The sequence below is a fragment of the Scyliorhinus canicula genome, chromosome 8 (genome assembly GCF_902713615.1).
Source record: "Scyliorhinus canicula chromosome 8, sScyCan1.1, whole genome shotgun sequence".
In the NCBI taxonomy this organism is placed as follows: domain Eukaryota; kingdom Metazoa; phylum Chordata; class Chondrichthyes; order Carcharhiniformes; family Scyliorhinidae; genus Scyliorhinus; species Scyliorhinus canicula.
In genome coordinates, this window is record NC_052153.1 from 80,223,435 (window position 1) to 80,235,941 (window position 12,507).

The window sequence follows — 12,507 nt, forward strand, 5'->3', positions numbered from 1 at the left end:
CAACTCTGGAAGGGGCCATACTGGACCTGGTATTGGGGAATGATCCCGGCCAGGTGGTTGATGTTTCAGTCGGTGATTACTTTGGGAATAGCGATCACAATTCCGTAAGTTTTAGAATACTCATGGACAAAGACGAGAGTGGTCCTAAAGGAAGAGTGCTAAATTGGGGAAAGGCCAAGTATAACAAAATTCGGCAGGAGCTAGGGAATGTGGATTGGGAGCAGCTGTTTAGGGTAAATCCACATTTCAAATGTGGGAGTCTTTTAAGGAAAGGTTGATTAGAGTGCAGGACAGACATGTTCCTGTGAAAATGAAAGATAGAAATGGCAAGATTAGGGAACCATGGATGACGGGTGGAATTGTGAGACTAGCTAAGATTAAAAAGGAAGCATACATAAGATCGAGGCGACTCAAAACTGATGAAGCTTTGGAGGAATATTGGGAAAGTAGGACAAATCTCAAACGCGCAATAAAGAGGGCTAAAAGGGGTCATGAAATATCTTTGGCTAACAGGGTTAAGGAAAATCCCAAAGCCTTTTATTTGTATATAAGGAGCAAGAGGGTAACTAGAGAAAGGATTGGCCCACTCAAAGACAAAAGAGGGAATTTATGCGTGGACTCAGAGGAAATCAGTGAGATTCTTAATGAGTACTTTGCATCGGTATTCACCAAGGAGAGGGACATGACGGATGTTGAGGCTGGGGATGGATGTTTAAATACTCTAGATCAAGTCGGCATAAGGAAGGGGGAAGTTTTGGGTATGCTAAAAGGTATTAAGGTGGACAAGTCCCCAGGTCCGGATGGGATCTATCCAGGGTTACTGAGCGAAGCGAGGGGCGAAAGAGCTGGGGCCTTAACAGACATCTTTCTAGCATCCTTGAGCACGGGTGAGGTCCCGGAGGACTGGAGAATTGCTAATGTTGTCCCTTTGTTTAAGAAGGGTAGCAGGGATAATCCAGGGAATTATAGACCTGTGAGGTTGACGTCAGTTGTAGGCATACTGTTGGAGAAGATACTGAGGGATAGGATCTATTCACATTTGGAAGAAAATAGACTTATCAGTGATAGGCAGCATGGTTTTGTGCAGGGAAGGTCATGTCTTACAAACCTAATAGAATTCTTTGAGGAAGTGACAAAGTTAATTGATGAGGGAAGGGCTGTAGATGTCATATACATGGACTTCAGTAAGGCGTTTGAAAAAGTTTCCCATGGCAGGTTGATGGAAAAAGTGAAGTCGTATGGGGTTCAGGGTGTACTAGCTAGATGGATAAAGAACTGGCTGGGCAACAGGAGACAGAGAGCAGTGGTGGAAGGGAGTGTCTCAAAATGGAGAAAGTTGACTAGTAGTGTTCCACAGGGATCCGTGCTTGGACCACTGTTGTTTGTGATATACATAAATGATCTGGATGAAGGTATAGGTGGTCTGATGAGCAAGTTTGCAGATGATACTAAGATTGGTGGAGTTGCAGATAGCGAGGACGACTGTCAGAGAATACAGCAAAATATAGATAGATTGGAGAGTTGGGCAGAGAAATGGCAGATGGAGTTCAATCAAGGCAAATGCGAAGTGATGCATTTTGGAAGATCCAATTCAAGAGCGGACTATACGGTCAATGGAAGAGTCCTGGGGAAAATTGATGTACAGAGAGATCTGGGAGTTCAGGTCCATTGTACCCTGAAGGTGGCAACGCAGGTCGATAGAATGGTCAAGAAGGCATACAGCATGCTTGCCTTCATCGGACGGGATATTGAATACAAGAGTCGGCAGGTCATGTTACAGTTGTATAGGATTTTGGTTAGGCCACATTTGGAATACTGCGTGCAGTTCTGGTCGCCACATTACCAGAAGGATGTGGATGCTTTAGAGAGGGTGCAGAGGAGGTTCACCAGGATGTTGCCTGGTATGGAGGGTGCTAGCTATGAAGAAAGATCGAGTAGATTAGGATTGTTTTCGTTGGAAAGACGGAGGTTGAGGAGGAACCTGATTGAGGTCTACAAAATTATGAGAGGTATGGACAGGGTGGATAGCAACAAGCTTTTTCCAAGAGTGGGGGTGTCAATTACAAGGGATCACGATTTCAAGGTGAGAGGGGGAAGTTTAAGAAAGATGTGCGTAGGAAGTTTTTTTACGCAGAGGGTGGTGGGTGCCTGGAACGCTTTGCCAGCGGAGGTGGTAGAGGCGGGCACGATAGCATCAGTTAAGATGCATCTAGACATATATATGAATGGGCGGGTAACAGAGGGAAGTAGATCCTTGGAAAATAGGCGACAGGTTTAGATAAAGGATCTGGATCGGCGCAGGCTGGGAGGGCCAAAGAGCCTGTTCCTGTGCTGTAATTTTCTTTGTTCAAACGCAGACTGGGTGACCATTTTGCAGAACACATCTGTTCAGCTACAAGAAGACCCAGCGCCTTTTATTTTAATTCTCAACCTTGCTCCCATGCTGATATCTCTTTCTTTAGCCTATTGCACTGCTCCGGCAAAGCTCAACGTAAGCTTGAAGAACAGAGCCTCATCTTTCAAATGGGCGCTTTACAGCCTTCTGGACTCTTGTGGGTTCAACAACTTCAGACAGTAAACTCTGTCCCCTTTTAAATTTCCTTTTCTTTGAATATTTTGGTTTTCCTCTTATTATTGGTTTCAGTCAGGAGCACGCCTGCTTCAGGCATATCTTTCCTTTCGTTTCTTGCACTATCACCATTCCCTTTGGCCCTCTTATCTCTTTCAATTTCTATCTTCAACCCGATCAGTTTCATTTTGTCCTTGTCCCACACACCCTCTGCTGAAAACTTAATACATTTCGAACTGTTCCCAGTTCTGATGAAAAGTCATCAACTTGAAATATCAATTTTATTTCTCTCTATATAAATGCTGTCTTACCTGCTGAATATTCCCAGCATTCTCCCTTTTTATTTAAGGGACCAATAGGTTTTTAGAGGAAAAGAAAAAAGGTCATAAAATTTCCAGCCCATGAAGAGATTTGAAAGAATCAGTATTCTGCTCCTTCAGTCCTCAAGTACCGATAACTATACAAATTCTACACATCACTGGATCTGCTACCAAACCATAGAGACTGACCAGGAAGTGTTTAAATAGCTGATGCAACTGAGCCAGTCGTTGCAGCACAACAAAATCAACGTCACTGTTTCCAGGCTATGAGAGGCAAAAAATTAATGGTCCTGCTTTAGAGTAATCCCCAATAACCCCGGTTGTAAAATACTTATGGAGATATCAGTTTAAGACAGCGGGACCTGATGTGATGCTCCCACTTTGTGAAAAAGTCTGTCAACATCCCATGTCCAGATATACATGAAGAATGGCCTTTTCGATAAGGTATTAGAGGCAATGAGACCCACAAGCCAGTGCTCCAATAAAGTGTTTCTATCTTCAGGTCAGGTTAAAGAAAAAAATCATTTGGAAAAAAGTAAACCGTAAAGTAAGAGAAAAGATATGCACTCATTTGGACAGGCAAAAGTATCAAATTGCAAAGAGAACCATATTTATACTGCATGAAAAAAGGATGTGGATTGGTTAACAAGTAGACTCTGATTGGTTGAGTCATTGCCATGGAGAATGCACCAAGAAACAGTTGTCCCCATGATTTCATTGGATAAAATGCAGTGCCTGAACATATTGTGTTTGCTGAGGACAGGGCCCTGCAAAAGTATATATGTAGTTTCTCGCAAACGCAAGTGAGCCACATTGCAAGCTTGACAAACAATCTTATGTTTATTAAAAATCAATTGTGAGTACTCAATTCATTTTTTCCAATTAAGGGGCAATTTAGCGTGGCCAATTCACCTGCCCTGCACATCTTTGGGTTGTGGGTGTGAAACTCACGCAAACACGTGGAGAATGTGCAAACTCCACACGGATAGTGATCCAGAGCTGGATCGATCCCAGGACCTCGGCGCCATGAGGCAGCAGTGCTAACCATTGGGTCACCATGCTACCCCAGGCAATCTTAAATTGGCTGTTTGTGTAATTATTAGTACATAGAATTACATAGAATTTACAGTGTAGAAGGAGGCCATTCGGCCCATCGAGTCTGCACCAGCCCCTGAAAGAACACCCTGGGCTGGATTCTCCACCCCGCCACATTTCTGCCCTGACCTGCTGGCGGGATTCTCCGTTACGCCGGCCGGTCAATGGGGTTTCCATATTGTGGGGCAACCCATGCCGTCGGGAAACCCCCGGGCGCTGGCAAAATGGAGAATCACGGTGGTGGAGAATCCTGCCCCCTACTGAAGCCCATGCCTCCATCCAATCCCTGTAACCATTTTGGAAATTAAGGCCAATTTATTAGCATGGCCAATCCATCTAACCTACACATCTTTGGACTGTGGGAGGAAACTCGAGCACCCAGAGGAAACCCACGCAGACACGGGGAGCACATGCAGACTCCGCACAGACAGCGACCCAAGCTGAGAATCGAACCTGGGACCCTGGCGCTGTGAAGCAACTGTGTTACCGTGCCACCCGAGTACACTCGGGATTGTTCAACAAGTGCTGTCCAATTGCAGAATCACACCTAATGTTGGACACGAGATTCTGAGTTTTGCGAGCACAGGCAAACTCAGAATATAGTGTTCAACATTAGATGTGATTCTGCGATTGGGCAGCACTTAGTAAACAATCCTGAGTGTGCCAAGCATTACACTATCAACCAAATTAAGATTCTCAGTCAAGCTCCCGAGATGGTTCACGTACGCTTGCTAGAAGCTACTTATATCCATACACTTGGGTCTGTCCTCTGCAAATAGAAAGGCTTATCCAGGTATTGTGCCTTTTTCAATCAAACAACGTATTAGGGAAAACTGCCCTTTGGTGCATTCTCCATGGCAACGTCTTGACCAGAGTCCACTTGCCAACCAATCAGCACCCTTTTTTCATGCAGTATAAATTGCTGTTCACCATGTTTTGTGTCATCAGCAAACTTGGAAGTATTACATTTGGTCCCCACATCCAAATCATTAATATCGCCTGCTAACCTGGGAATGACCCGTTTATTCTTACTCTGTTTTCTATCATTTAACCAATCCTTAATCCATGACAGCATATCACCCCCAACCCTATATACTCTAACTTTGCTTACTAAACCCTTGTGAGAGACCTTAGAGAAAGCCTTCTGAAAATCCAAACACACCACATCCACTGGTTCTCCCTTATGGAGCCTGCTAGTAACACCCTCCGACAGGTATTGTCAAACATGATTTCACAGTCATTAATCCTTGTTTCCAATCCTACCATTATTTTCTAAGTGCCCCATTATCACATCCTTTACAATAGATTCTAGCATATTCCCTACAATGGATATCACGTCGGGGTTAGGTCTGTAGTTCCCCTCTCTCCCTCCTTTCTTAAATAGTGGGGTTTGCAACCTTCCGATCCACAGGAACAATTCCAGAATTTGGAAGGTTATCACCAATCCATCCACTGTCTCGACAGCCACCTCTTTCAACACTCTGGGATATAGATTATCAGATCCAGGGGATTTATCAAGTTTAGTCCTATTTCATATTCACTGCAATCATCAATTACCTGGTTATATGCAAGTATTAGTACAACAGATGACCCAAAAAAACCAATCTGAATTGTTTGAGAATAATATTGAATTGAGATTTCATTTAAATTTCAATTTTATAAGCCTTACCCGGTCTTGAAGGTTTGGGTTAATCCCAACGTTGCAGAGGTACTGTACCACTTCCATATTACCATAGCGGGCAGCCACATGGAGGGCAGTTTCACCAGACTGCAGCGAAATATAAACAAAACTAAGATTTCAAAACATAGTGCACACAAATTGAAATTCACTATAAACTCTGAATAATCTACAGGACACATTTCACAAGGGCACTTACAGTGCTTTCAGGATACAAAGCATTTCAAAACATACCAGTACTTAGCTACTAAAACACTAAAGCAGAAATAGAATACCTTTGGACAAGTAAAAAAATCAGTTCAGCAGTTATCCACAGCTTTTATTTAATGTAGTTTAAAGTACAGGAGATCAAAATCAGAAAGAACCTGAGATTCAGGGGGCGAGGAGAAGCAGAGGAAAGCAGAACATTGAGTATCTTGGAGAATGTTTCCTCATAGGAAATTGATCCTTCTGTAGGAGGTGGTTGACTGACTTGTGAAGTCTTGATATGAAAACCTGAACAAGTGCACGTGTGCATGCAAATGGATTTGTACAATGTTGGCTGGAATCTGTGGCCGTTGGGATTTTCTATTCCCGCCGGCAGCACAACCCCGCCTGCGGGTTTTGCGGTGCACGGGGTGGCTTCAATAGAACATCGCATTGACAAGCGGCGTGAGTAGAGAATCCAGCAGCAAGCGAACTGCACGTCGCCGGGAAACCTGGGGGACAGGAGAATCCCACCCCTCATGTACAATTTTACAGGTTGAATAATTTGGAATTGTTTGAGATCACAGTCATGCCTTGGCATATATTTTTATATAATTGGCCACATTTTGAATTTAACTTTGTGTAATTTACTCAACTGACAGGCAGCAGCAAAATCTCCAATTGCTGTACAGGCATTGGGGCCTGAGAATATCAGTGCGGCCTATACCAACATGTTCAACATATCAAGGCAAATTGGTATTTAGTTTTAAATGTCTTCACTTCATTTGTTTCCACAACCCATCTTTTGTTCAGTGGTTTCTAAATATATTTTTCCCAACTGTTTCTCTGCATTCCTTCATTGAGATAAGCAAAGTACAAAACAGCTAACCGCCTCCTACAAGAAATTCAATTTTCTTGTGAGAAAACATTTTCCAAGATACAACTGCCACGACAGCGTTCCATTAGATCTCCACTACCATCATAACAAAAGCAGAAAAACAAAGTGTCAAGCTTTAACAACCCATAATGGGTACAGTGATGTAGCAAACGTGTTACTGAACTTGTAAGCAAACTCTCACCACGAGATTGAATTTTTAAAAAATCTGAAAATAAAAATCTGGCAACAATAAAAACACCAACGACATCAGATTAGCATATAAATTGTTTTTTTTGGAGAGGAAACCATACCATCCTTCCCCAGTCTGGGCCTATATGTTACTACAAATCACAATCCACACTCTGTCTTTTTTTTAAATTTAGAGTACCCAATTATTCTTTTTTCCAATTTAAGGGGCAATTTAGCGTGGCCAATCCACCTAGCCTGCACATCTTTGGGTTGTGGGGGTGAAACCCACGCAGACATGGGGAGAATGTGCAAACTCCACACGGACAGTGACCCAGGGCCGGGATTCGAACCCGGGTCCTCAGTGCCGCAGTCCCAGTGCTAACCACTGCGCCACATGCCGCCCTCTCTGTCTTGACAAATTTTTTAAAACCAACAATGCTTCTTGATAGCTTCAGTAATTTTATTTCCTTTCTTTGCCTGGCGTGTCCACCTTTTTGACGCTGTTGTCATGAACATGGCCCAATTCAGTAATTTCTTTATTTTTATTCTAAATTTAAAAATTAAAAAAAAAAAGAGTGCCCAATTCCTTTTTTCCAATTAAGGGGGAAATTTTAGCGTGGCCAATTCACCTACCCTGCACATCTTTTTGGGTTGTGGGGGTGAGACCCACGCAGACACGGCTGATCAGTAATTTAATCCTGTCCCTTCTATTAAACCTCTTCCTCCCACAGGTTCGTTATTAAAGATGCCCCTCCCCATTGCTACGAAACTGATCCCATTCTTAGTTGACTGCACGCTGCCAGCCCACTGCTCTGGCATACACTGTTTGGCTTCCTATCTCCTCTTACCTTAGCCCCAGAATACTCTTGCTGTCAACCTGCTCAGCTTAGCTTAAAGCAGTATTTTAGATGTGCTAATTTGAGGCAACCACAATGATCTGCAGTCAGGTTCTATGAATATAAAATATTTAAATAGCACCAGTGCTTATCTACCTAAAAGACTAAAGCAGAAATAGAATACTTGTGGACATGACATTGAGGCATTTGGAACCATCAACTTTATAAACAGCAGCATATATTACAAAAATAAGGGAACCATTCAAAACCATTACAAAAATCTGGTTCGGCCCCAACAGGTCAATTCTGGGCATAACCATATTGGAAAGCAAATTCAAGGCTTTAGAGAGGATGTAGAGGATATTTACTCAAATGGTAGCAGGGGCAGCACGGTAGCATGGTGGTTAGCATAAATGCTTCACAGCTCCAGGGTCCCAGGTTCGATTCCCGGCTGGGTCACTGTCTGTGTGGAGTCTGCACGTCCTCCCCGTGTGTGCGTGGGTTTCCTCCGGGTGCTCCGGTTTCCTCCCACAATCCAAAGATGTGCGGGTTAGGTGGATTGGCCATGCTAAATTGCCCGTAGTGTCCTAAAAAGTAAGGTTAAGGGGGAGGGGGGGTGTTAGTTGGGTTACGGGTATAGGGTGGATACGTGGGTTTGAGTAGGGTGATCATTGCTCGGCACAACATCGAGGGCCGAAGGGCCTGTTCTGTGCTGTACTGTTCTATGTTCTATGGATGAAAGACTTTGTGGTGAGTCCAGAGAAACTGGGGTTGTTCTCCTTAGCTTGAGGAAATTTGATAGAAGTGCTCAAAATCATGAATGGTTTTGATAGAGTAAATAACAAGAAACTGCATATAGTGACCATCGGGGCAGTAACCAGAGGACACAGAGTTATCGTAATTGATAAAAGGATCAAGAGTGACATGAGCAAACATGATAAGTTGGCATGATCTGGAATGCACTGCCTGAAAGGGTGGCGAAGGCAAATACAATAAAAACATTCCAAACGGAATTGGATAAACGGGGAAAATCTGCAATGTCATGTGGAAAGAGTAGGGCTGCTGGACTCATTGCAAGTCTCATTTCAACTCCCTCTTAAAAAGTGCCAACATTGACCTGATGGGCTGAATGACCTCCTTCGGTGTTGGATTATTCTGATTCTAAGAAGAATGCGGAATCACTTTAACCATAAATTACATCAATATTTGCCTTTTGTCTCCCAACCTGGATAAAGGAGAAAATGCTCCAGGCTCAATGATTATGATGAAGAACATAGAACATACAGTGCAGAAGGAGGCCATTTGGGCCATCGAGTCTGCACCGACCCACTTAAGCCCTCACTTCCACCCTATCCCCGTAACACAATAACTCCTCCTAACCTTTTTGGTCACTAAGGGCAATTTATCGTGGCCAATCCACCTAACCTGCAAGTCTTTGGACTGTGGGAGGAAAGCGGAACACCTGGAGGAAACCCACGCAGACACTGGGAGAATGTGCAGACTCCACACACAGTGACCCAGCGGGGAAATCAAACTTGGGACCCTGGCGCTGTGAAGCCACAGTGCTATCCACTTGTGTTACTGTGCTGCCCATACAATCAGAAGGAAAGAGGAACTTATATTTATATAATTCCATCAACATAGAACAACATTTGAAGGCATTTAACAAGAACATGTGGAAAATAGCCACCGAGACATAGAAGCAGATATTATTATGGAAGGATAATCAACAGTTTGGTTAAACATGTGGGTTTTAAGGAGAGTCTTAAAGGAGTAGAAAATAGAATGATTATGGTGAAAATTCCAGACAACGTGGGAGCTGGCAGCTGAACACAGTTATCTGCGATGGGGTGAAGGATGAGGGTATGCACATAAGACTGACTCAGCAACAGAATGAGAGGTTTGTGGAGTTGCAGGAAATTAGTACAATGAGACCATGGAGGAATTTAAAGAGACCCATGGAAAATGGGCCTTGACAAGATATTGGGGATGTGGTAGCAATGCTGTGCAGCCAAATGGGGATGATGAGATGGATCAGCGGGACTTGGTGAAAGATAGAACATAAGGAGCAGAGGTTTGGACAAATTGGGGTGGAGGATGAGTGACTTGCAAGAGGAGCACTGGAACGATTGAAGATGACAAAGTCATGAACGAGGGTTTCAGTGGTGGACGGGACTGAGGTGGTAGCATGGATGAGTGATGCTACAGCGAGGAGAGAGGGTGCAAGATAAAAAATAACTTGAGGTTGAACGGAGTGCTGAGGTTATAAAGAGCCTAACTCATTTTGGAATGGTGGCTGTGGAAGGAGATGGAGCCAATGGCAAAGGAATGGAGTTTGTCACAGGGACAAAAATATCGATAGCTTAAGTATTTGTTGGCAGAGTTTTACAGTCCTGCCAGTGGGTTTGTAGACAGGAGGGAGCCCCTGTAAAATTCCGTCACCTTCCCCAACCTGTTCGCAATTTATGTGGGGCAGGTGAGACCCAGAGCAGCCTGTCTGCCTTCGCCTCAAATGAGGCTTTCAAGTGGCCAATTATTAGTTACCTAAAGGCAGCTTCCAGTCTAGCCTCAATTTTCAGCCTGACAGGAGTTCAGGAGCAGGAAGGAAGCCCGCTGGTCACCCAGCCTCAGATTATGAAGGCCCCGGTCTCTCCATCACGCTTCTCTCCCCACAACTTAGGGCAGCATTGTAGCATTGTGGTTAGCACAATTGCTTCACTGCTCCAGGGTCCCAGGTTTGATTCCTGGCTTGGGTCACTGTCTGTGCGGAGTCTGCACATTCTCCCCGTGTCTGCGTGGGTTTCCTCCGGGTGCTCCGGCTTCCTCCCACAGTCCAAAGATGTGGTTAGGTGGATTGGCCATGCTAAATTGCCCTTAGTGTCCAAAATTGCCCTTAGTGTTGGGTGGGGTTACTGGGTTATGGGAATAGGGTGGAGGTGTGGGCTTGGGTAGGGTGCTCTTTCCAAGAGCCGGTGCAGACTTGATGGGCCAAATGGCCTCCTTCTGCACTCTAAATTCTATGATCTATGATCTAACTGCCGGGACTCGGAACTGCCTGTAGTCCCAGTCCTGGCCACAGCTGTCACAGGTATTGCTGATACGTCAGAGCTCCTGGCCATTCAGATTGGCCGGCACCACTCGGAGGCTGGACTCCTGCCCGAGTGAGTGAGAGACAAAAGTCCTTGGAATGTTAAATGGCTGTGGGGCTGCTGTAATTCCACTGAACTCTTTGGTGACAAAGTAAGAAACTCTGCCAACTGAAAAAACCTGACCCAGAACTTTAGCTGAAGGGCGTGGAGACTCATCCACAATTAGTTTGACAGCACAGAGGCAGTGGAGGGGCTACAAAAGACTGGACATGAAGAGCTGGGTGATTGTGTATCTGGATTACAACCCCTTGTTCTTAGATATTTGCCAAGGAACAGACTGTACATTACAGTGGGAGAGCTTTGGATAAATTCTTGATAAACTTCCAACAGCGATGGTTTAGAGATGAGAACAGGTGTCATTATTGAAGGTGCTCTGACTACTATCAGAGAGTAAGCGTGGATGGTAGTCCCATGAAGCTGGACAGGAGGATGGTATAGTTGAATATTTCGGTGGCAAAATTACGATAAATATTTACTCACAATTATCTACAAAACATATTGTTACCCTGAGTAATTTTTAAAATCTAGAATTGTAATGGAGATGCTGCTGTAGCTGATTATTTCTCTGAAATCACATATTACACCTTTCCTTTAATTCTAAATACTTCAGAAAATTGATTGAATCTACACAAGACAACAATTTTAGAGCTTCTCACCATGAATTTAATCAGAAAAAATATAATTCCATCTAAATATACCCATTTCTAAATAACCTAACTCAAGAATGCATTTACTTGAATTATGACGGCGACATTAGTATTAATTTTGGATTCTTGCTTACCTTATCTTGTATATTCAGTGGACATTCTTTCTGATGCAAGAACTTTAATGTTGCAGTATGGCCATGTCTTGCTGCCCAATAAAGTGCATTTGAGCCAGACTAGAGACAAAAGAGATTCATTTTATGAAAAGCCATCTAAAGTATTTGATGCACAAAGGAACATCATAATTTTCAAGTACATTTTTAAAGTGAAATTTATAGGTCTCATTTACAACCATCTGAAGTCAATTAAATAAACATTCATCAGGACATGACTGCATAAATGGCAACTGGTTTTTTTACTTACTTTATTGGTATTGGAGCTTTAGGAAAATTATATGGATACCAAATGGCCACTTTTATTTTTTTATAGCTTGTGACAAAATTATACTTTCCAGTTGCATGACATATATGCATTACATATGGAAATTCAGTGACAAGAAATACAATATTTTCCACCCATGAACATTGTTTTTTGTGAAGTTCCCGTACAAACCTTGTCCTGTACATCAATCTTTGCTCCCTTCTTGATGAGCAAGTTAAGAATCTGAATGTTTCCACAACCAGCTGCAATCATCAATGGAGGTGTTCCGTGCTGCAGAAAGATTAAACAAATTCAAGAATGTGATGGGAAATGGAAATTCAAATGTCTAATTTTCCTTTTTTATTTAAATTGAATACTTATTGAAGGATGCTCATCTTTCAGCTCAACGGCCAATTGTGTGATCCATGGCAACCACATCTGCAGTAAGTGTCTGCAGCTCAGGGAGCTTTGGTTCAGAGCTGATGAGCTGAAGTCTGAGCTTCGACACTGATGAATCAGGAAGAGGGAAGGTTACCTGGATGTT

General features: G+C 43.4%; 1 protein-coding gene across 5 annotated transcripts in view; it reads right to left on the bottom strand.

Moving 5' to 3' along the window:
• dapk1 (death-associated protein kinase 1) overlaps positions 1–12,507 on the bottom strand; it is a 290,457-nt gene that overhangs the window by 104,708 nt on the left and 173,242 nt on the right. For all 5 annotated transcript variants that reach the window (XM_038804815.1, XM_038804813.1, XM_038804812.1 and 2 more), the window contains exons 13-15: positions 12,156–12,254; positions 11,681–11,779; positions 5,654–5,752 (exon numbers count right to left, since the gene is read on the bottom strand). In XM_038804815.1, coding sequence (XP_038660743.1) covers positions 5,654–5,752; positions 11,681–11,779; positions 12,156–12,254 — 297 coding nt within the window. The remainder of the gene's footprint in view (positions 1–5,653; positions 5,753–11,680; positions 11,780–12,155; positions 12,255–12,507) is intronic.